This window comes from Pseudoliparis swirei, chromosome 23, assembly GCF_029220125.1.
Source record: "Pseudoliparis swirei isolate HS2019 ecotype Mariana Trench chromosome 23, NWPU_hadal_v1, whole genome shotgun sequence".
NCBI classification, from domain to species: Eukaryota; Metazoa; Chordata; class Actinopteri; order Perciformes; family Liparidae; genus Pseudoliparis; species Pseudoliparis swirei.
In genome coordinates, this window is record NC_079410.1 from 12,179,292 (window position 1) to 12,202,867 (window position 23,576).

Sequence of the window (23,576 nt, forward strand, 5' to 3'; positions counted from 1 at the left end):
TGGGCTCCAATATGTTGTGGCAAAATGAAGAACAGAGAGACAATGATTCGATGTATAGCAACCCAGCGGGACTGTATTAATGAGCACAAGGCAACATCCAACAAGTGAACAAGTCCATATCTTTAGCATCTTTAGCACATATTTGTAGTGTAAATGTAACCCTCCCATCAGACCTTTTAACCAATCACATCAATTATTTGAAGAGCCGGGCACATGATTTACTCCGGTTGGATCAAGGTGACAGTGACCCGACCGCACTAGATAACAAGGGATCGAAGTCCGCATTCAGGAGAACATCTGTTAAATAACAGTGTCATAGCAAGGTACATAATTATTTATGTTGGCTAACTCTAAGAAGTTCAACCAAGGTTATATGATTTTCCCCAACAATCTCTGTTGGAGGCCTCCCTATGTTGGCGTCCATGGCCAACACCACTGACCCTCGTTTCTGCCTTAAATGGAAGCCCATTGTGGCATTGTGGCGCTTATTCGTGGCCCTTCTTCTGGCGCTCTTGCTGCACACTTGACCTGAGGCGGGCTCCCACCCCTACTACTTGCACGCAGTTGGGGGCCGGTCACTGCCAGTGACACCCAGCATACTGATTCCCATTACAATGACACCTACCCTCTCAGTCCACCCCGATTCAGCGTATGAATGGGTGATGAATGATGTCACAGAGTGTTAAAGTGCTTTAAGTGGTTGGAAGACTAGAAAAGTGCTTGTACAAAGAGTACAGCTCCACTCCATTTTCAGATGGAAACACGATACTTTGAACATATTTTTTGGCGGCTCTGTAGATTTATTTTTCAGATGTGTCTATTTTTGTTAGCAGAGATCTTTTCAGATAGTTTTATGTGAATAACTGTTTAGAGGCCCTTAAAAAGAAACAAAACAAAAGTCAAAGATCAAAGCAGAGCTCACGTGTTAATACGCTAAGCTCAAACTTAACCAGCTACAACAGTGATATTCTTAACAATCTAATATTAAACATAATACTTCCAGCGCAGCGGATGATTTTTGCTGTAACTGATACTTTTAAATGTATTCTAAGGATAATACTTAAGTAGTTTAACTTAAATTCAGGTCTCTTGCGTTGTGATGGCTAACTTTTTGTAAGGTTGGGCCTATTCTTCTCGACCAGGGTTCAAAGCAGAGTGGCTGGCCCGGTGAAGGACAAAACACCTGTACGTCCAGCGGTCTGGGGAAAAGTGGACCACCACCAGGGGCGAGTTCGTCAACAACAACCCGGAGTGGGTGAAAGTCGTGGAGGCTTCAAAGGGGACGTGCAACGAGAACTGGGTTCCCGTGTACAACTCTCTCAAGGCCGCTGCGGGCACTAGAGCCTCCAGGTGAGGATGTACATCTGGTCTCGCCTCAGCTTCGATTGATTTATCAGACTCATTCATTTTCTTAAAGTATACATGTTCCATGCACATACTGTACACCGCCCACCTTGCTTCATGATGATCATCGTTCTGTACACCCCCAAACATGTTCGTTGAAATAACAAACGTTTTTATTCTCCATAAACATTATTTGAAGGACATTTTTGGTGAAAATGATACTGTGTAATCTTTTTTGGGTGGGATGACAAAGTAAAACAGCTCGATTCTTATTCAATTCGAAATTCCAGTTTTATTTGTATATTGCCCAATTTCACAAATTACAAATGTAATCTCGGGAGTGCTTTACAATCTGTACACATAGACATCCCTGCCCCCAAAACCTTGCACATCGGATCAGGCTTCCCAGAAAACTCCCAAATAACCCTTCAGGGGAAAAAAAGGAAGAAACCTTCAGGAGAGCAACAGAGGAGATCCTCTCCAGGATATGACAGAGTGCAATAGTCTGTACAGGACTGTCTCAGAAAATTAGAATATTGTGATAAAGTTCTTTATTTTCTAACAATGCAATAAAATACAAAATAAATGTCATGCATTCTGGATTCGATTACAAATCAACTTGAAATATTGCAAGCCTTTTATTCTTTTAATATTGCTGATTATGGACTTACAGCTTAAGAAAACTCTAAATCCTATCTCCATAAAATTAGAATATTTCCTCAGACCAAGTAAAAAAAAAATGTATAACAGCAAAACAAAATCAAACATTTGAAATGTCCATTAATGCACTCGAGTGCACTTGGTTTACAGGAATCCTTTTTGCACGGATTACTGCACTGGACAGTTGCAAGAGTGGTCCAAAGTCCTCTTTTCAGACGAAAGCAAGTGTTGTATTTCATTTGGAAGTCAAAGGCGCCAGAGTCACGGAGAAAGGCTGGAGGCGCCAAAATCCAAGTTGCTTGAAATCCAGTGTCAAGTTCCCACAGTCAGTGATGGTTTGAGGAGCCATGTCAGCTGCTGGTGTTGGTCCACTGTGTTTCATCAAGTCCCAGAGTAAATGCAGCTGTGTACCAGAGATTTTAGAGAAACTACATGCTTTACCGTCTGCTGAAAAGCTCTATGGAATGAGGATTTCATTTTCCAGCATGATCTGGCACCTGCCCACAATTTGTGCTCAAAACCACCAGTAACTGGTGTACTGACCATGGCATTACTGTCCTCGAACAGCCTGCCAATTCCCTGACCTGAACCCCATAGAGAATTTGTAGGGGTATTATGAAGAAAGAAGCTGAGAAGACACAGACCCAACAATGCAATTGAGCTAAAGGCGCTATTGAAGCATCCTGGGCATCCATAAACCCTCAGCAATACCTGGGCTGATTGCCTCCATGCCACGCCGCATTGATGCAGTAATCCACAGGTTAAAAGGATTCCCCAACCAAGTACTGAGTGCATTAATGGACATTTCAAATGTTTTGATTTTGTTTTGCTGTTATACATTTTTTATTTTTATTTGGTCTGAGGAAATATTCTAATTTTATGAGATAGGATTTTAGAGGTTTTTCTTAAGCTGTAAGCCACCAATCAACAATATTAAAAAGAATAAAAAGGCTTGCAATATTTCAGTTGATTTGTAATGAATCCAGAATGCATGACATTTTTGTTTTTTAATTGCATTACAGAAAATAAAGAACTTTATCACAATATTCTAATTTTTCTGAGAACAGTCCTGTAATGTGTACCAGAAGTACAGCTTTAGAGTTAAAATACATTCAATGAATACTGACAGAGTGTATGAATAGTTCATAGTAGGCTTATTGTCTGACTCTTGTCGTTGAAGTCACGTGTTCAACTAAAATGTGGCATTGTCCTCAAACAAGAGTTGGGACAGGGCAACTTCCCGAAAAACTGTTGCGCAACAATCAGCCTGATGACTTTCTGCTTCAGTGGAAAACCCAGAAACTTGGCAAAGCAGCGGGAATGGAGGAGTGATCCCTGTTTTAGCAGGACTTTAAAAAGGAGTGAGATTTGTGTGGCAGCCTTCAGAGAAAGCACATTTCTGGAAGACGTCACTTTGCAACCAGAGGGAGAAGGTAATGTGTTTCCATTATATGTATGAGGTTAGTGCATTTAGTATTTGAGGGTATTACTGCGTTTAGTATTGTCAGTTCAACTCTTTTGCATTCCATCTTCGTTCATTTATTGGATTTATATGCAAAAGGCCAACAACAAAAGTACATTGATGCTCATACTAGGCCCTACTTGCTTTTCAAAATCAATGAAGGCTAATCTTAAAAAGTAAAAAGTAAAATAGTGCATGTTTTTGCACATTGCCTGTTCTTTGTCATCGTCAGACTCCGACACTGCTGGTTGAACATGTCCGCACATCGATTCTCAGTCACTGTGGCTCTGCTGCTCCTCCACGTCTCTGGAAGTGCAACACGAAGGAACCTGTTCAGTGAGTCACTTCTCTCAATGTGATTAATGCATATCATGGTCATGTCATGTGATGCATGATCATGTGGTGACATGTCGTCATGTAGTGATGCATGATCACATGTGGTGATGCATATGTCATGTGATACGCATATCTTACAATATTGTGTGATGCTTCCACTTGTTCCCTAGGGCCATTTTGATGGAAAGGACACAGTCCTACCCCTAATAATATACTAGTTGTTATTGTGCTCTTACACATGTATTCAGCATGGGCTGAATAGATGTGTGCATGTGTATTCGCTCAACACGGACTATTATCCCAGAGAGAGAGAGTGTGTGTGTGTGTGTGTCTGTGTCTGTGTGCGCGTGCGTGCGTGTGTGTGTGTGTGTGCGTGTGTGGCCTCTCTGGCCTCTCTGGCCTCTCTGCTGACATGGCCTTGGGTAATGAGTGTGTGTTCTCACACAGGCAGACAAAGAAACCCTGTGCCTGCAGGACGGGGACACTTGAGGCTGTTCGGCGGCGGCGCTGCAGACAACCGCGTGGAGATCTACCACGACAGGACATGGGGGACGGTGTGTGACGACTGGCTGGGACCTGGCGGAGAGCCCACGTGGTTTGTCGCCAGCTCAGCTTCTAACTTGAGCCGAATCTATTGTCATCGGGAAGGACTACGGGAAAGGTGCCCGTCCACTTCCACGTGTCCCCCACCAGAGGGCAGTATTATTTAACTGCGCGGAGGAGCTGGGACTCAATGTTTAACGTGTTCTCTGTCATGTGACGTCACAGCACATCTGGACCCATTTGGCTGGATGATCTGCAAATGTGAAGGCACAGAGATGTATCTTTCTCACGTGTGCGTTCATAAATGAGGAGCCACTTGACTGCAGCCATACAAAGAGGACGTCCGGCGTTATCTGCGAAGCGGCGACGCCCGTGCGATTATACCAAACTGGTTTTTCGGGTTCTTGTTATGGCTCTATCAAATGTTCATCCCAATGACAGTTTTGTGGTTTCCAGTAGCGAATCTGGCCAGCAGCGATACTCTGTGCTCGATGGACCACAGCATCAGCCTGTCGGATGGCGCGGCCAGATCTTTGACAGCGCTTGGCGGCGCGCTTCTAACTTCTTCATCTCGGTCGGGCATGACTGAAACACAGGAAGACGGGACCCCGGAGGTGGTGGGTGTCCTGTTTGGGCCCAAGTTGATCTCTGCAATTCCCTCTCTTCAGCTTCAGGCGTCTCCAACATCACGATCGGCGTCGGCCTGTTTTGTAGACACATTTCTCCTCCTTCATCAGGTATATAAGCAAACAGCTATGATGACTAGAATGGTTCAAACTTAGAATTTCAATTTTTTACATCATTGATACAATCCCAAAAAAAATCTAACATATACTCTACAATCTCATTAGGGGTACATCTATACCCGCAAAGGTGGAGTGTGAACTTGTCCTCTGTGCAGTGCCTCCACTGGATGGCTTCTACGTTTGAGGGTGAAGCAGCTGATGGAGGACACAGGCGGCTGTTCTCTAAATCCTCCCGAGGGCGCCTGGATTTCAAGGCATGGGTGTCCCTCTCGAAATATGCAGCGGAGACTCAGGACTGGGTCCTCCAAGAGAACTATATTCAGTACATGGCACTGGAATTTCACCCAAGCCTGACCAGTTCTCCCGCTTGGACCCGACTCTCCGTGGAGCTCCTCAGATCCCTTCTGCTGCGCTCCAGACCTGGTGGTACCAGATGAACATTTCGTGCTCAGACTGTGGAGAGCTGGATCACGGAGAAGGGCAACTCGGCTGAGTTTGGAAACCCAGAGTTGAACTGTTGAGTCTCATTCGTTTCCCCATGATCCCCTTGAAGGTCCTGTATGAGCTGGAGTCCAACTCGTCTCTCTCTACAGCACCCATATGAGTTTGTATCGATGAAAACATCCTGAAGCGCCTTCCAGTTTATTGTTCTTGTTTTCCAGCAATCACGATATCAACCCAAAAGTTCAACAGAGAAGATGATGATTACCGACCGAGGATCTACACGTGATGAAGCCATGGGCCTTGGCTCTGCCTCTTCAACAAAACGTCTACTCGCGTCACAATCAATGCGATACTGTAATGGCCACCGTGGTCAACACACCCGTCCACAACAGTCTGATCTTTAAGGGCAACATACGATTGGCTGGGAAGCGACGTCTTCAGAGCCAGCAGGAGTCATAAACGAGGGCCCGAGGATCACAGAATCTTTCCCGACAGTGAGGCTGATGCCTCAAAAATCGTCTCTCAATGGAGCAACATCCACTTTCGTGTCGTCTTCTCCTCATGTATGCCAAAACAAATGCGTCTTCCAGGTTCAGGACTTCAAGAACAACATGGCTGTGAATGGGACCCAGGTTCTGGCCTATCCCTGTCTGATAACCAGTACACCTTCCGGCTTTGTAGTGAGACGGATATGTCTGAGGCCCAATGCAGGGCCAGGCTCAATGTATCCTGTAGTCTACGTATTATTCAATTGATTACAATGATGCTTCAATATTATCTGTGATTTGTTTTAATAAATCTTCATTGATTAACTGCACATGTTTCACCTGGCTGTGATTTATTTCATATAAAGCTCGTATAATATCCTGCTTTTTTGGTAATGGAAAATAAATGGAAACAGAAAATATAAATCTTCATTTTGGGTTCATCCAGATGTGAGACACACAATGATAAGTGTAAATGGGGCCATGTCATATGGATCGTCTGACTGAGTTCATAAACTTCACTCTGCTGGATATATGCAGAATATTTCTGCTCTCTTTCCTGAACTTTGTTACATTACATTACATGTCATTGTGAGCAGCGGCTTTTATCCAAAGCGACTTTACAACTAAGTGCACATTTTCAACCTAGATACAAACTAAGAACAACAAGAATACAGGAATGTAACATTTCCTCAACATAGTCGAACTACAAAAGTACCATAAGTAAAGTGCTATCTAGAATTGCCACTGAAGTGCTAATCTGTGTTTTTAATCAGATATAGTCGGGAGAAAGATTGTATTTTCAGTCTCCGAAGCGGAGAAAGATGTAGAGACTTTCTGCTGTCCCTGATGTCAGTGAGGCTCGTTCCACCACTGAGAGCCAGGACAGCAAACAATCTAGTTTCCAGTGATTAAGCTCAAAGTGCAGGAGTCACAAGTCGATTGGCTGTTGCGGCCGAGGCCGGAGCGAACGTGCGGGGTGTACGGTGTGACCATATCCCGGATGTGGACAGGGCCCGATCCGTCTACACAAACACGGTAATGCATCCAGGACCAGTGTTTTGAAGCGGATGAGCAGCCGACGTACGGTAACCAGTGGAAGGCGGAGGGCGAATTGGTGTCAAAATTGAATTTGGGAGGCTGAAGACCAGACAGAAACTGCTGCATTCCTGGATGAGCTGTCTGTTGTCATGATCTCAACGTGTTGCTCCATGCAGGAGAGGGGTTCATATGCATTTATTGATTCTTAATTTCACTACGACTAGTGGAATGGAATCTGTCAGGGGCAACTGTCATGTATCTGCAGACAGGCTCTGTAGTTATTGACCCACTGAATGTCTATTTTTGTTAGCAGAGATATCTTTTAGACAGTTGTAATGTGAATAAGCCTGTGTTGGGGCCCTTAAAAGTAAAACAAAAGTCAAAGATCAAAGCAGGCTTCACGTGTTAATACACATACAAGCTCAAACTTAACCAGCTACAACAGTGATATTCTTAACAATCTAATATTAAAGCATAATAACTTCAGCCGCATGACGGGCGTTTTTACTGTAACTGATACTAAATGTATTCTACTGATAATACTTAAGTAGTTGTAACCCAAATTCAGGTCTCTTGCGATGTGATAGCTACAACTTTTGTGGGTTGGGCAGCTATTCTCCCGATAAGGGTTCAAAGCAGAGTGGCTGGCGGTGAAGGACCAACACCCACTGTACGTCGGCGGTCTGGGGAAAGAGTGGACCACCACCGAGAGCGGGATTCGTCAACAACAACCGGAGTGGGTGAAAGTCGTGCAGAAAACTTCGAGGGCGTACAACAAAAGAACTGGGTTCCGATGTACAACTCTCTCAAGGCATTCTGGGCATCGAGCCTCAGGTGAGGATGGTGGACATCTGGTCTCGCTTACTCCAGCTTCCTTTGGTTTCTCTTTGTTGAACTCCTGTTTGTATACTTCCAAATCTTCGCAGGGTATCTCATCCATGAGTCAACAGTGTGGAGCGACACCCTACAGCGGTATTGGTTTTCACTCCCCTCGCCGATGCGAAACAAGGCGCTTGGCTACTAGGAGGCGGCGGACGGCGTCGTGGCACAAACCTCGCCCTCAGCTGCTCAGCAGAATTTAAGGACATCATTGTATGGCTTGATGGGTCCGCTGAACCCGCCCTGCAGTTCTGCGTCAACTTCAGTTTGTCCCAAACACAAACGGCCAGGGATCGTCTCTGGCTCTCAGAGTCGGAGGAAGGAGGCGGAGAGATCGCGACCACCATCATGGCCTTCCACGCTGAATGCGGTAGCATCCTATTTTTCTGAAACCAGATCGGGGATATATGAAATGCTGGGGGCTTGGAGTTCATATAACAGGCAGAAGACTACGCCACTGCACTGTTCTATTATGTTTACAATCCAGTCACTGTTGAAGTTACTGCACTCGCTGCTTCCTCATTGGGACACACATCCAATCCGTAGAAAGAGATCTTCTTCAGTACAAGTAGAGAAAACAAAAAGGCTGGGAGAAAGCTGCAAACAAGGTCCACTGTTTTGAGAAAGGGCCAGTCAGCACAAAAGCAGTGCTTCCTGTCACGACAAATGTGGCCCTCAACAGTCCTGTAGCCTTTCTTATGCCTGTGAATGTGCTGCCCCGATTGATTATCAAACTCATTTCATTTTCTTAAAGTATACATGTTCATGCACATACTGTACACGCCCACTTTGCTTCGCAATAATCGCGTTCTGTACACCCCAAACATGAGTAACAAACGTTTTATTCTCCATAAACATTATTTGAGACATTTTGTTAGAAAATGATACTATATCTATTTTTTGGGTGAGATGACAAAATACAAACAACTCGATTCTTATTGTCCCCAGCTCTTGTGGGTGAAGTCATGTTCTTAAATGTGGTCATCCTCAAACAAGTTGAGACAGGGTACTTCTCGAAAAAACTGTTGCGCAACAATCAGCCTGACTTTCTGCTTCAGTGAAGCAGAAACTTGGACAAGCGGAAATGGAGAAATGATCTATTTTACAGGACTTTAAAGGTAGATTTATTATACCCAACCTTCAGAAGAAAGCACATTTCTGGAAGGCGTCACTTTGCAACAAGGGAGAAGGTAATGTCTTTCCATTATGAGTTGGCAGCATTTAGTATTTGGGGTGTACACGTTGTATTGTCAACTTCTTTTGCATTCCATCTTCATTAATTTGGATTTATATGCAAAAGGCCAACAACAAAAATACATTTGCTAAGTATACTTGCTTTTTCAAAATCAGTAAAGCCTAATCTTAAAAAGTAAGTAAAATAGTGCATGTTTTGCACATTTACCTGTGTTGTCATAAATCCAGACTCCGACACTGCTGGTTGAACATGTCCGCACATCGATTCTCTCAGTCACTGTGTGGCTCCTGCTGCTCTAAAATACTGGAAGTGCAAGGAAAATGAACCTGTTCAGTGAGTGGTCACTTCTCTCATGTGATTAATGCCTGTCTCATGTGATTAATGCCTGTCTCTGTGATTAATGCCTACCTCATGTCACTGATGCATGATCATGAGTGATGCATAATAGTGATGCATATCTTGTGTGATACTTTCACTTGTTCCCTAAGTCATTTGATGGAAAAGGACACAGTCTACTCACTTCAATAATTACGGTGCTGCTCTTACATGTATTCAGCATGGGCTGATGATATACCAACTATGTATTCGCTCAACGCGGACCGTTATCCCAGAAGTGTCTGTGTCTGTGCGTGCGTGCGTGCATTAATGTGTGTGTGGCCTCTCTAACCTCACACTGTCATGGCCTTGGGTAATAAAGTGTGTGTTCTCACACAGCAGATTAAAGAAACCCTGTGCCGCAGGACGGACATGAGCTGTTCGGCGGCAGCGCTGCAGACAACCACGTGGGAGTCTGGGACATGTGGGGACGGTGTGTGTGACGACGGCTGGGACACTGGCGGAGGCCCGTGGTTTGTCGCCGGCTGGCTTCGCCGAGCCGGTCTGTTGTCGTCGGGAAGAACACGGAAAAAGTGCCGATCCGCTACATCCCCCCACCAGGGGCGGTATTGACCCCAACTGCGCGGAGGGCTGGGACTCAATGTTGCTGTGTTCTCTGTCGTGTGACATCCTTAACTGGACCCATTGGCTGGATGAAGTCTGAAATGTATGAAGGCACAGAGATGTATCTTTCTAAATGCGTTCACTAACGAAATGACACTGTTGCAGCCACAAAAGGCGGCGTTATCTGCAAGCGAGCCGTCGCATTATACCGAAACTGGTTTTCCGGGCTCGCGTGGCTCTATATCAAATATTTCATCCAATGATTTGTGGTTTCGAAGCGTGAATCTGACCCAACGACGATGCTCTGTACTAAGCTGGACCACAGCATCAGCTATATCGGATGGTGATGAATCTTGTGGCAATGGCGCTTCTTCTTCATCGGTCGAACATGACTGGAAACACACAGGAAGGCGGGACCCCGGAGGTGGTGGGTGTCACGGTTTGAGCCCACTGGTTGATCCTCTGTAATTCCCTCTCTTCCAGCGCTTCAGGCGTCTCCAACGCATCGCGGTCGGCGTCGTGTCTTGCCAGCCATTTCTCCTCCTTAATCACGTATATAAGCAAGTAGCTATGATGACTAGAATGGATTTCGAGCATTTCGTTTACAAATTGATACAATCCCAAATAATGTATATATACACGTCTATTAGGTGCATCTATGCCATAGGTGGATGTGAACTTGTCCTCTGCGGTGCTCCGCAGGACAAGCTACGTTTGGGGTGAAGCAGCTGATGGAGGACACCAGGCAGCTGTTCTCTAAAATCCCGAGGGCCTCGTTCAAGCATGGGTGTCCCTCTGCAATACAGGAGACTCAGGACTGGAGTTCCTCCAAGGGAGCATATTCAGTACATGGCTGCGGAACTACCCAAACTGTTGGACCAGCTGGTTGACTTTCTCCGTGGAGCTCCTCAGATCCCTTCTGCTGCGCTCGGGCCTGGTGGTACCAGATGAACATTTCGTGCTCCAGACTGTGGAGAGCTGGATCAGGAGAAAGAACAACCGACTGGTTAGGCAGTTGAGCTGTTGGTCTCATTCGTTTCCCCATGATCCCCTTGAGGTCCTGTATGAGCTGAGTCCAACTGCGTCTCTCTACAGCGCATAGTGTAACCCGTGAGCTCACAAGCCTTCCAGTTTAATGTTCTTGTTTTCAGCAATCTGATATCAACCCAAAGTTCAGCAGAGATGATGATGATTACCGACCGAGGATCTACACATGTAAACCATGGGCGCAGCTCTGCTGCCTCATAAACAAAGCGTCTACTCGCGTCACAATCAATACGATACCAGCCTGGTCAACACCATCCACAACAGTCCCCTGATCTTTAAGAACTATGCGGTCGCTGGGAAAGCGAGCGTCTTCAAGAAACCAGCAAGTCGCAAACCGAAGCTTGAGATCTGGTCGTTTCGACAGTGAGGCTGGTGCCTCAAAACCGTCTCTCTCAATGGAGCTAACATCCACTTCGTGTCGTCTTCTCCTCGCTGCCCAAAACAAGTAAATCTTCCAGGTTCAGGACTTCAAGAACAACATGGCGGTGAATAGGACCCAGGTTCTGGCTTCTCTGTCTAATGTGTTGCTTCGCTTTGTAGTGAGACGGTATGTCTGAGCCCAATGCAGACACGCAATGTATCCTGTAGTCTCGTATTCAATTGATTATTGATGCTTCAATATGATTTGTTTTGTAATCTTCATTGATTAACTACAACACACAACAGCGATTTTCATATACGTGCCATATCCTGCTTTTTTATATTTGGAAAATAAATAGCAAATACCAATCTTTCATTTTGGGTTCATCCAGATGTGAGACACACACAATGATAAGTGTAAATGAATACATATTATATAGATGATCTGACTAGTTCCTTAAGCACTCTGGATATATGCAGAACTACTGAATAAGGAAGAGTTGAACATAAAGATCACCAGACTTCCAGATCTGCTGGTTCCTACAACAATAACTGAATATAATCTATGTTGATCTGCACTTCACCGTAACATGTTGTTTGCATTTATACACATACACACATTTCATTTCATTTGTCTGCAATAAACACACACTTTGCGCACTCTGTCTATATTTAATATTTTGTATTTGATTTGTCAGTGTTGTTGTGTGTTGTGTAAGATGTGATTGTATATTACATATATTTTGTTTGATTTTACTTTTATCTTACTTGTATACTTCTATACCTTTCATCCCTGTTTCTTATACTGTTTTTCTTCAAGATGCTGCTACTGTCTTGACCTTTCCAGATTATGTTGCGTGTGTCTTTCTGAATTAATTAAAATGTTTCTATCCTCCATGTGAAAAGAGTTGAAAGTCACATTCATCTTCACACTCTTCGCCAACAGAATGAAAACAACAGACTTTAAACATGTCGGAGACATTCAACGTTGTTCGCAAAGGTTTGTGTTTTACGATTGTCTTCAAGTCCCAGCGCACAACTGACTGTCACACGTTGACAACATGCGGGCCTGCATGCCTGGACAGGCGGGTTACACAGCCACGGTGACTCGTAGGTTTCTGAGAAGTGTGACCAAAGCATGACATGACTAAAGATGACTGATCAGATGCTTCGGTAGTTCATTAACTTATCACTGTGTTTTTATATATATATATGTATATATATATGTATATACAGTATATATACATATATATGTATATATATATACATACATATATATAACGACGACTCCCCCACATGCTCTCATAGTACAGGATGATACAAACTCATAGGAATGGTTTAGTGGGACTGATTCACAAGTATTCTCATGCCAGGTTACATTCACACTGTCATGTGGAGGGAAAGAGGGAAAGTGCAGCGATGTCATCACTTGCTTTGCTGTGAGTAACATGTGGCTGTATTTTCATTATTGTGTCATGTTAGCCCACTTACAATTAAAATGATAATTTATATAAATTATTATAAATTTAATCAGGACATGGAATTCAGCATTATATACTTCATGCTATATACTAAATCCGCACAGATAATTATTTTCATATCTTCGATGGATCAAATAACTACGTTATGTGAAAGGAATAGTGATGAACCCAGATAATCATTACCCGACTCTGCAGTTCCCCTCGTACGAACCAAGCGTTTTAGCATCTTTAAGGTCATTGTCTTGATTTTCAGGCCTGCAGCTCTCATCCGCCTCTTCCAGCAGCAGCAGGCAACAAAAAGCACTGATGAGCCAAAGTTAGCAACTCGCTGGTATTTCTGTTTCCTGTCGTGTTGAACAGCCAATCAAAATGCTCGATGCAAAGTGCTGCACAAAGAGGACCGAGACTTGATTGATTTTTTTAGTTTTAAAAATATATTACTGCTGCTTTAACGAGGATCAATAAAGTATCAAGAGACAAGAACTGAATAGATGACACGGCGGGTCTTTTTGTCATAATACTTCAGGCATGACTGCTAAAGATCTGTATGTTGCTCCTTAGTTAACGTGCATCTTTAATGAGGGTCACCAGAACGGTGTCATCAGCGCTTGTGCCAGCACTATAAAATAACATGGAAGGACAAACACCTGTACGTCGGCGGTCTGGGGAAAGAGTGGACCACCACCGGGCAGGTTCGTCAACAACAACCCGGGTGGGTGAAAGTCGTGGGCTTCAAAGGGGACGTACAACACGAGAACTGGGTTCCTGTACAACTCTCTCAAGGCCGCTGCGGGCATAGAGCCTCCAGGTGAGGATGTACATCTGGTCTCGCTTACTCCAGCTTCCGATTGATTTATCAGACTCATTCATTTTCTTAAAGTATACATGTTCATGCACATACTGTACACGCCCACCTTGCTTCATGATGATCATCGTTCTGTACACCCCAAACATGTTCGTTGAAATAACAAACGTTTTTATTCTCCATAAACATTATTTGAAGGACATTTTTGGTGAAAATGATACTGTGTAATTTTTTTGGGTGGGATGACAAAGTAAAACAGCTCGATTCTTATTCAATTCAATTCAGTTTATTTGTATAGCCCAATTTCACAAATTACAAATGTGTCTCGGAGTGCTTTACAATCTGTACACATAGACATCCCTGCCCCAAAACTTTGCACCGGATCAGGAAACTCCCAAATAACCCTTCAGGGGGGGAAAAAGGGAAGAAACCTTCAGGAGAGCAACAGAGGAGGATCCCTCTCCAGGATGGACAGGTGCAATAGATGTACAGGACTGTCTCAGAAAATTAGAATATTGTGATAAAGTTCTTTATTTTCTGTAATGCAATTAAAAAAACAAAAATCATATTCTGGATTCATTACAAATCAACTGAAATATTGCAAGCCTTTTATTCTTTTAATATTGCTGATTATGGCTTACAGCTTAAGAAAACTCAAATATCCTATCTCTAAATATTAGAATATCATGAAAAAGTATACTAGTAGGGTATTAAACAAATCACTTGAATTGTCTAATTAACTCGAAACACCTGCAAGGGTTTCCTGAGCCTTGACAAACACTCAGCTGTTATAAATCTTTTTTTACTTGGTCTGAGGAAATATTAAAATTTTATGAGATAGGATTTAGAGTTTTCTTAAGCTGTAAGCCATAATCAGCAATATAAAAATAAAAAAAAGGCTTGCAATATTTCAGTTGATTTGTAATGAATCCAGAATGCATGACATTTTTGTTTTTTTAATTGCATTACAGAAAATAAAGAACTTTATCACAATATTCTAATTTTCTGAGACAGTCCTGTATGTGTGTGTACTGTCTGTGTGCCTGTGGTAGTTGGGAGGGGGGGGGGGGTGAAAGGGTTAGGGGAGGGGCCGTCCAACTCCTCATCTCAGAGGAGCCTACAGACCTCGGTCTTTGGACGTATGGAGGACTCAAAATGACTTAAGTATAAATAAATAAATGCATGAATAAATATAGGAATAAATAAATAAATGCTTAAATAAATGTATAAATAAATAAATAAATGCTTAAATAAATGTATAAATAAATATAGGAATTAATAAATATAAGTTATAAATCAACAGGACATCATTAAATAAATATATTTCTACATTTCTGTGTTTCTTCATTTATTTATTTATCTATTTACGTGTCCACACGTATTTCTTCATTTATTTATGTGTGACATTTACGTGTCCGTATATTCAAATGAGCTGGGGCGGTCCGAACCTCTGTCTGAAGCATGGATTGGTCACAGGAGTGTGATGCACCTGGTGTGTTGTGCTCTACTACTTCTGCCTGGCACATGAAGCTGAAGTTGACTCGCTCAGCTCACCGTTAGCAGAAGTTAGCCTAGACAGCTCTTTGACTTCAGCCGTTTATCAATTCCATGTACACTGAGTACAGACTCGTGTTTTCTTGGAGTCTGGTCTTGTGAGTCTGGTCTTGGGAGTCCAGACTCGAGGACGCAGGACGGTCTTTCTGGTCTTGTGACGTCACCACATCAACTGTTCTTGCTCATGAATTTATAATTATTCACTGTAAAATACTTTACAGTGGAGTAGAATGTGTTGCGGTGTTCACTGTTGTTTGGCGTAGGCTACGAATAAACGGTAATAACTATACAACGTCTCGTAGCTTTCCTGACCCAGGGTCGCTACAATATGAAGTTATGAATCTTAACCCTCAGTCAAATTGACGTAACGTTATCTTTTAATAAATAATAAACTCTTTGTGCTCTTTAGATCCTCCAAAACCTAATTATATCTCATGTTTAGCCGCTACGGAGACGTCAGAGCCAGCGGAGCATTTCAAAAAGTCCTGCCGAGATCAGGCTTCTCTCGGCGGCCACTCAGCGCGCTGACCGCCTGGAGCTCAGAGGTCCCGCGAGCAGGACCTCAAATCTCCGTCGCATATCCTTATTAGGCTGAATCTCGATAAACCGACCACAGATTTGATGCTTAAACTACTAAATTCTCAGCTGAAAACATCCTTAAATTACATTCCGTGACTCAACAACAGTAGTATTTGGAATGTACAGACAAGAATGCATAATAAACAATGTTCGTCTCCAGGTCCAAGTGCTAGAGATCGATTGCTTCTGTCTTACTCTCCGACTTGACCAATCCTGTTTAACAATGAGGTTCGGACCGCCCAGCTCATTTGAATATACGGACACGTAAATGTCACACATAAATAAATGAAGAAATACGTGTGGACACATAAATAGAGATATAAATAAATGAAGAAATACAGAAATGTAGAAATACATTTATTTAATGATGTCCTGTTGAGTTATAACTTATATTTATTAATTTCTGTATTAATTTCTGTATTTATACATTTATTCTTGTATTTATTTATACATTTATTTAAGCATTTATGTATTTATTCTTGTATTTATTCATGCATTTATTTATTTATTTATTTATACTTAAGTCATTTTAAGTCCTCCATAGCGCGTCAGAGGAGAAGGAGGTGCACCCGTTTGGTGGTGCGAGGAGCACTGCGCGGAGGAGGAAGTGGAGGAGAAGGAGGGAGGGGGGCGGCGGGGGGAGGAGGGGCACGTGAGCGCCGCGGAGCAGGTCGGGGCGAAGTTCTCAGATAAATGCACCGTCGGATATTAAAACACTTTTGGGGGGACTTGATGACAGAAAGAGTAACTTTTATTCTTAAATAATGATGAATAAAAAAAGTGGGCTCCAGCAAAAAGGGCACTTTTCTCATCCAGGGCAAAAGGGCTGGTGCTTGAGCACCACTCGGGCTCTATCTGTGCACGTGCCTGGGCTCCAATATGTTGTGGCAAAATGAAGAACAGAGAGACAATGATTCGATGTATAGCAACCCAGCGGGACTGTATTAATGAGCACAAGGCAACATCCAACAAGTGAACAAGTCCATATCTTTAGCATCTTTAGCACATATTTGTAGTGTAAATGTAACCCTCCCATCAGACCTTTTAACCAATCACATCAATTATTTGAAGAGCCGGGCACATGATTTACTCCGGTTGGATCAAGGTGACAGTGACCCGACCGCACTAGATAACAAGGGATCGAAGTCCGCATTCAGGAGAACATCTGTTAAATAACAGTGTCATAGCAAGGTACATAATTATTTATGTTGGCTAACTCTAAGAAGTTCAACCAAGGTTATATGATTTTCCCCAACAATCTCTGTTGGAGGCCTCCCTATGTTGGCGTCCATGGCCAACACCACTGACCCTCGTTTCTGCCTTAAATGGAAGCCCATTGTGGCGGTGGCCTTATTCGTGGCCCTTCTTCTGGCGCTCTTCCTGCACTTGACCTCGGGCTTGAGCTCCCACCCCTACTACTTGCACAGTTGGGGGGCCGGTCGCAGTGACACCCAGCATACTGATTCCCATTACAATGACACCTACCCTCTCAGTCCGCCCGATTCAGCGTATGAATGGGTGATGAATGATGTCACAGAGTGTTAAAGTGCTTTAAGTGGTTGGAAGACTAGAAAAGTGCTGTACAAGTACAGCTCCACTCCATTTCAGATGGAAACACGATACTTTGAACATATTTTTTTGACGGCTCTGTAGTTATTTTTCAGATGTCTATTTTTGTTAGCAGAGAGATCTTTTCAGATAGTTTTATGTGAATAACTGTTTGAGGCCCTTAAAAGTAAAACAAAAAGTCAAAGATCAAAGCAGAGCTACGTGTTAATACACATACAAGCTCAAACTTAACCAGCTACAACAGTGATATTCTTAACAATCTAATATTAAAGCATAATACTTCAGCCGCAGCGGACGATTTTTGCTGTAACTGATACTTTAAATGTATTCTAAGGATAATACTTAAGTAGTTTAACTTAAATTCAGGTCTCTTGCGTGTGATGGCTAACTTTTTGTGGGTTGGACGCTATTCTCCCGATAGGGTTCAAAGCAGAGTGGCTGGCGGTGAAGGACAAACACCTGTACGTCGGCGGTCTGGGGAAAGAGTGGACCACCACCGGGGGCGAGTTCGTCAACAACAACCCGGAGTGGGTGAAAGTCGTGGGCTTCAAAGGGGACGTACAACACGAGAACTGGGTTCCCGTGTACAACTCTCTCAAGGCCGCTGCGGGCATAGAGCCTCCAGGTGAGGATGTACATCTGGTCTCGCTTACTCCAGCTTCCGATTGATTTATCAGACTCATTCATTTTCTTAAAGTATACATGTTCATGCACATACTGTACACGCCCACCTTGCTTCATGATGATCATCGTTCTGTACACCCCCAAACATGTTCGTTGAAATAACAAACGTTTTTATTCTCCATAAACATTATTTGAAGGACATTTTTGGTGAAAATGATACTGTGTAATTTTTTTGGGTGGGATGACAAAGTAAAACAGCTCGATTCTTATTCAATTCAATTCAGTTTATTTGTATAGCCCAATTTCACAAATTACAAATGTGTCTCGGAGTGCTTTACAATCTGTACACATAGACATCCCTGCCCCAAAACCTTGCATCGGATCAGGAAAAACTCCCAAATAACCCTTCAGGGGGAAAAAAAGGGAAGAAACCTTCAGGAGAGCAACAGAGGAGGATCCCTCTCCAGGATGGACAGGTGCAATAGATGTACAGGACTGTCTCAGAAAATTAGAATATTGTGATAAAGTTCTTTATTTTCTGTAATGCAATAAAATAAAATAAATGTCATGCATTCTGGATTCATTACAAATCAACTGAAATATTGCAAGCCTTTTATTCTTTTAATATTGCTGATTATGGCTTACAGCTTAAGAAAACTCTAAAATCCTATCTCATAAAATTAGAATATTTCCTCAGACCAAGTAAAAAAAAAAATGTATAACAGCAAAACAAAATCAAACATTTGAAAATGTCCATTAATGCACTCAGTACTTGGTTGGGAATCCTTTTGCACGGATTACTGCACTGGACAGTTGCAGAGTGGTCCAAAGTCCTCTTTTCAGACGAAAGCAAGTGTTGTATTTCATTTGGAAGTCAAGGCGCCAGAGTCTGGAGAAAGGCTGGAGAGGCGCAAAATCCAAGTTGCTTGAAATCCAGTGTGAAGTTCCCACAGTCAGTGATGGTTTGGGAGCCATGTCAGCTGCTGGTGTTGGTCCACTGTGTTTCATCAAGTCCAGAGTAAATGCAGCTGTGTACCAAGAGATTTTAGAGCACTACATGCTTCCGTCTGCTGAAAAGCTCTATGGAGAGGAGGATTTCATTTTCCAGCATGATCTGGCACCTGCCCACAGTGCCAAAACCACCAGTAACTGGTGTACTGACCATGGCATTACTGTCCTCGATTGGCCTGCCAATTCCCCTGACCTGAACCCCATAGAGAATTTGTGGGGTATTATGAAGAAGAAGCTGAAAGACACCAGACCCAACAATGCAATTGAGCTAAAGGCCGCTATTGAAGCATCCTGGGCATCCATAAACCCTCAGCAATGCCACAGGCTGATTGCCTCCATGCCACGCCGCATTGATGCAGTAATCCGTGCAAAAGGATTCCCAACCAAGTACTGAGTGCATTAATGGACATTTTCAAATGTTTGATTTTGTTTTGCTGTTATACATTTTTTTTTATTATTTGGTCTGAGGAAATATTCTAATTTTATGAGATAGGATTTTAGAGTTTTCTTAAGCTGTAAGCCATAATCAGCAATATTAAAAGAATAAAAGGCTTGCAATATTTCAGTTGATTTGTAATGAATCCAGAATGCATGACATTTTTGTTTTTTTAATTGCATTACAGAAAATAAAGAACTTTATCACAATATTCTAATTTTCTGAGACAGTCCTGTAATGTGTACAGAAGTACAGCTTTAGAGTTAAAATACATTCAATGAATATGACAGAGTGTATGAATAGTTCATAGTAGGCTTATTGTCTGACTCTTGTCGTTGAAGTCACGTGTTCAACTAAAATGTGGCATTGTCCTCAAACAAGTTGGGACGGGGCAACTTCCCGAAAAACTGTTGCGCAACAATCAGCCTGACTTTCTGCTTCAGTGGAAAACGAAACTTGGGCAAAGCAGCGGGAATGGAGGAGTGATCCCTGTTTTTAGCAGGACTTTAAAAGGAGTGAGATTTGTGTGGCAACCTTCAGAAGAGAGAAGCACATTTCTGGAAGACGTCACTTTGTAACCAGAGGGGAGAAGGTAATGTGTTTCCATTATATGTAAGGGTTAGTGCATTTAGTATTTGGGGTATTGCACACGTTTAGTATTGTCAGTTCAACTCTTTTGCATTCCATCTTCATTCATTTATTGGATTTATATGCAAAAAGGCCAACAACAAAAGTACATTGATGCTCGTATAGGCCCTACTTGCTTTTCAAAATCAATGAAGGCCTAATCTTAAAAAGTAAAGTAAAATAGTGCATGTTTTGCACATTGCCTGTTCTTTGTCATCGTCAGACTCCGACACTGCTGGTTGAACATGTCCGCACATCGATTCTCAGTCACTGTGTGGCTCCTGCTGCTCCTCCACGTCTCTGGAAGTGCAACGAGAAGGAACCTGTTCAGTGAGTCACTTCTCTCATGTGATTAATGCATATCTCATGTGAGTGATGCATGATCATGTGAGTGATGCATGATCATGTGAGTGATGCATATGTCATGTGATGCATATCTTGTGTGTGTGATGCTTCCACTTGTTCCCTAGAATGCATTTGATGGAAAGGACACAGTCCTACCCCTAATAATATACTAGTTGTTATTGTGCTCTTACACATGTATTCAGCATGGGCTGAATAGATGTGTGCATGTGTATTCGCTCAACACGGACTGTTATCCCAGAGAGAGAGAGTGTGTGTGTGTGTGTGTCTGTGTCTGTGTGCGCGTGCGTGCGTGTGTGTGTGCGTGTGTGGCCTCTCTGGCCTCTCTGGCCTCTCTGCTGACATGGCCTTGGGTAATAAGAGTGTGTGTTCTCACACAGGCAGACAAAGAAACCCTGTGCCGCAGGACGGGGACGCGAGGCTGTTCGGCGGCGGCGCTGCAGACGGCCGCGTGGAGATCTACCACGACAGGACATGGGGGACGGTGTGTGACGACGGCTGGGACCTGGCGGAGGCCCACGTGGTTTGTCGCCAGCTCGGCTTCGCCCGAGCCGAGTCTGTTGTCATCGGGAAGGACTACGGGAAAGGTGCCCGTCCACTTCCACGTGTCCCCCACCAGAGGGCAGTATTATTTAACTGCGCGGAGGAGCTGGGACTCAATGTTTAACGTGTTCTCTGTCATGTGACGTCACAGCATCTGGACCCATTTGGCTGGATGATCTGAAATGTGAAGGCACAGAGATGTATCTTTCTACGTGTGCGTTCATAAACTGGGGAGCCACTGACTGCAGCCACAAAGAGGACGTCGGCGTTATCTGCGAAACGAGCCGTACGTATACCAAACTGGTTTTTTCCGGGTTCTTCGTGGCTCTATCAAATGTTCATCCCAATGATTTGTGGTTCCAGGCGCGAATCTAGCCAACGACGATACTCTGTACTCGCTGGACCACAGCATCAGCCTGTCGGATGAGCGCGGCCAGATCTTTGACAGCGCGAGCGGCGCTAACTTCTTCATCTCGGTCCGGAGCATGACTGGAAACACACAGGAAGACGGGACCCCGGAGGTGGTGGGTGTCACGGTTTGGGCCCACAAGTTGATCCTCTCGCAATTCCCTCTCTTCAACGCTTCAGAGGGCGTCTCCAACATCACGGTCGACGTCGGCCTGTTTTGCCAGCCACATTTCTCCTCCTTCATCAGGTATATAAGCAAACAGCTATGATGACTAGAATGGATTTCAGAAGCAGAATTTCAATTTTTTACATCATTGAAAGTACAATCCCAAAAAAATCTAACATATACTCTACAATCTCATTAGGTACATCTATACCCGCAAGGTGGATGTGAACTTGTCCTCTGTGCAGTGCCTCCACTGGATGGCTTCTACGTTTGGGGTGAAGCAGCTGATGGAGGACACAGGCCGGCTGTTCTCTAAAATCCTCCCCGAGGACGCCTCGTTCCAAACGCAGGTGTCCCTCTACGAATATGCAGCGGAGACTCAGGACTGGGTCCTCCAAGAGAACTGTATTCAGTACATGGCCTGGAACTACCCAAACCTGACCAGTTCTCCCGCTTGGACCCGACTCTCCGTGGAGCTCCTCAGATCCCTTCTGCTGCGCTCAGACCTGGTGGTACCAGATGAACATTTCGTGCTCCAGACTGTGGAGAGCTGGATCACGGAGAAGGGCAACTCGACGAGTTTGGAAACCCAGGTTGAACTGTTGAGTCTCATTCGTTTCCCCATGATCCCCGCCAAGGTCCTGTATGAGCTGGAGTCCAACTCGTCTCTCTACAGCACCCATATGAGTTTGTATCGTGAAAACATCCTGAACGCCTTCCAGTTTATTGTTCTTGTTTTCAGCAATCTGATATCCAACCCAAAGTTCAACAGAGAAGATGATGATTACCGACCGAGGATCTACACCGCGGAGCCATGGAGCGCCGCTCTGCCTCTTCAACAAAACGTCTACTCGCGTCACAATCAATACGATACTATGGCCACCGTGGTCAACACACCCGTCCACAACAGTCTGATCTTTAAGGGCAACACGATTAGCTGGGAGGCGAACGTCTTCAAGAGCCAGCAGGCGTGCGCAAACCGAGGCTTGAGATGCGAATCTTTCCCGACAGTGAGGCTGATGCCTCAAAACCATCTCTCTCAATGGAGCAACATCCACTTTCGTAATCGTCTTCTCCTCATATGCCAAAACAAGTACGTCTTCCAGGTTCAGGACTTCAAGAACAACATGGCTGTGAATGGGACCCAGGTTCTGGCCTATCCCTGTCCTGATAACCAGTACACCTTCCGCTTTGTAGTGAGACCGGAGTATGTCTGAGCCCAATGCAGGGCCAGGCTCAATGTATCCTGTAGTCTGCGTATTATTCAATTGATTACAATGATGCTTCAATATTATCTGTGATTTGTTTTAATAAATCTTCATTGATTAGCTGCACATGTTTCACCTGGCTGTGATTTATTTCATATCGCGTATAATATCCTGCTTTTTTTGGTAATGGAAAATAAATGGAAACAGAAAATATAAATCTTCATTTTGGGTTCATCCAGATGTGAGACACACACAATGATAAGTGTAAATTGGGCCATGTCATATGGATCGTCTGACTGGTTCATAGCTTCACTCTGCTGGATATATGCAGAATATTTCTGCTCTCTTTCCTGAACTTTATTACATTACATTACATGTCATTTAGCAGACGCTTTTATCCAAAGCGACTTACAATAAGTGCATTTCAACCTAGAGTACAAACTAAGAACAACAAGAATACAGGAAGTAACATTTCCTCAACATAGTCGAACTACAAAAGTACCATAAGTAAGTGCTATCTAAGTGCCACTGAAGTGCTAATCTGTGTTTTAATCCAGATATAGTCGGAAAAGGTGTGTTTTCAGTCTCCGACGGAAGATGTAGAGACTTTCTGCTGTCCTGATGTCAGTGGGAGCTCGTTCCACCACTGAGGAGCCAGGACAGCAAACAGTCTGGATTTCGAGTGATTAGCTCGAGGTGCAGGAGTCACAAGTCGATTGGC

At 43.6% G+C, this 23,576-nt stretch overlaps 2 protein-coding genes across 2 annotated transcripts in view; both read left to right on the forward strand.

The window, feature by feature from the left end:
• The window catches only part of LOC130189318 (galectin-3-binding protein B-like), a 43,111-nt gene that overhangs the window by 14,580 nt on the left and 4,955 nt on the right, over positions 1-23,576 (forward strand). The gene's annotated exons all lie outside the window — the stretch shown is intronic.
• LOC130189319 (galectin-3-binding protein B-like) lies at positions 19,805-22,981 on the forward strand. Its single transcript, XM_056408107.1, has 6 exons — positions 19,805-20,132; positions 20,391-20,497; positions 20,911-21,117; positions 21,225-21,359; positions 21,437-21,728; positions 21,847-22,981. The coding sequence occupies exons 2-6, from the start codon at positions 20,413-20,415 to the stop codon at positions 22,862-22,864; spliced, it is 1,737 nt and encodes a 578-aa protein (XP_056264082.1). The 5' UTR covers positions 19,805-20,132; positions 20,391-20,412; the 3' UTR covers positions 22,865-22,981.

Coding starts and splice junctions, on each gene's coding strand:
- LOC130189319 (XM_056408107.1), top strand. CDS start 20,413: ATGTCCGCACATCGATTCTCAGTCACTGTGTGGCTCCTGCTGCTCCTC. Junction 20,498..20,910: donor AACGAGAAGGAACCTGTTCA/GTGAGTCACTTC, acceptor GTTCTCACACAG/GCAGACAAAGAAACCCTGTG. Junction 21,729..21,846: donor CATTTCTCCTCCTTCATCAG/GTATATAAGCAA, acceptor CAATCTCATTAG/GTACATCTATACCCGCAAGG.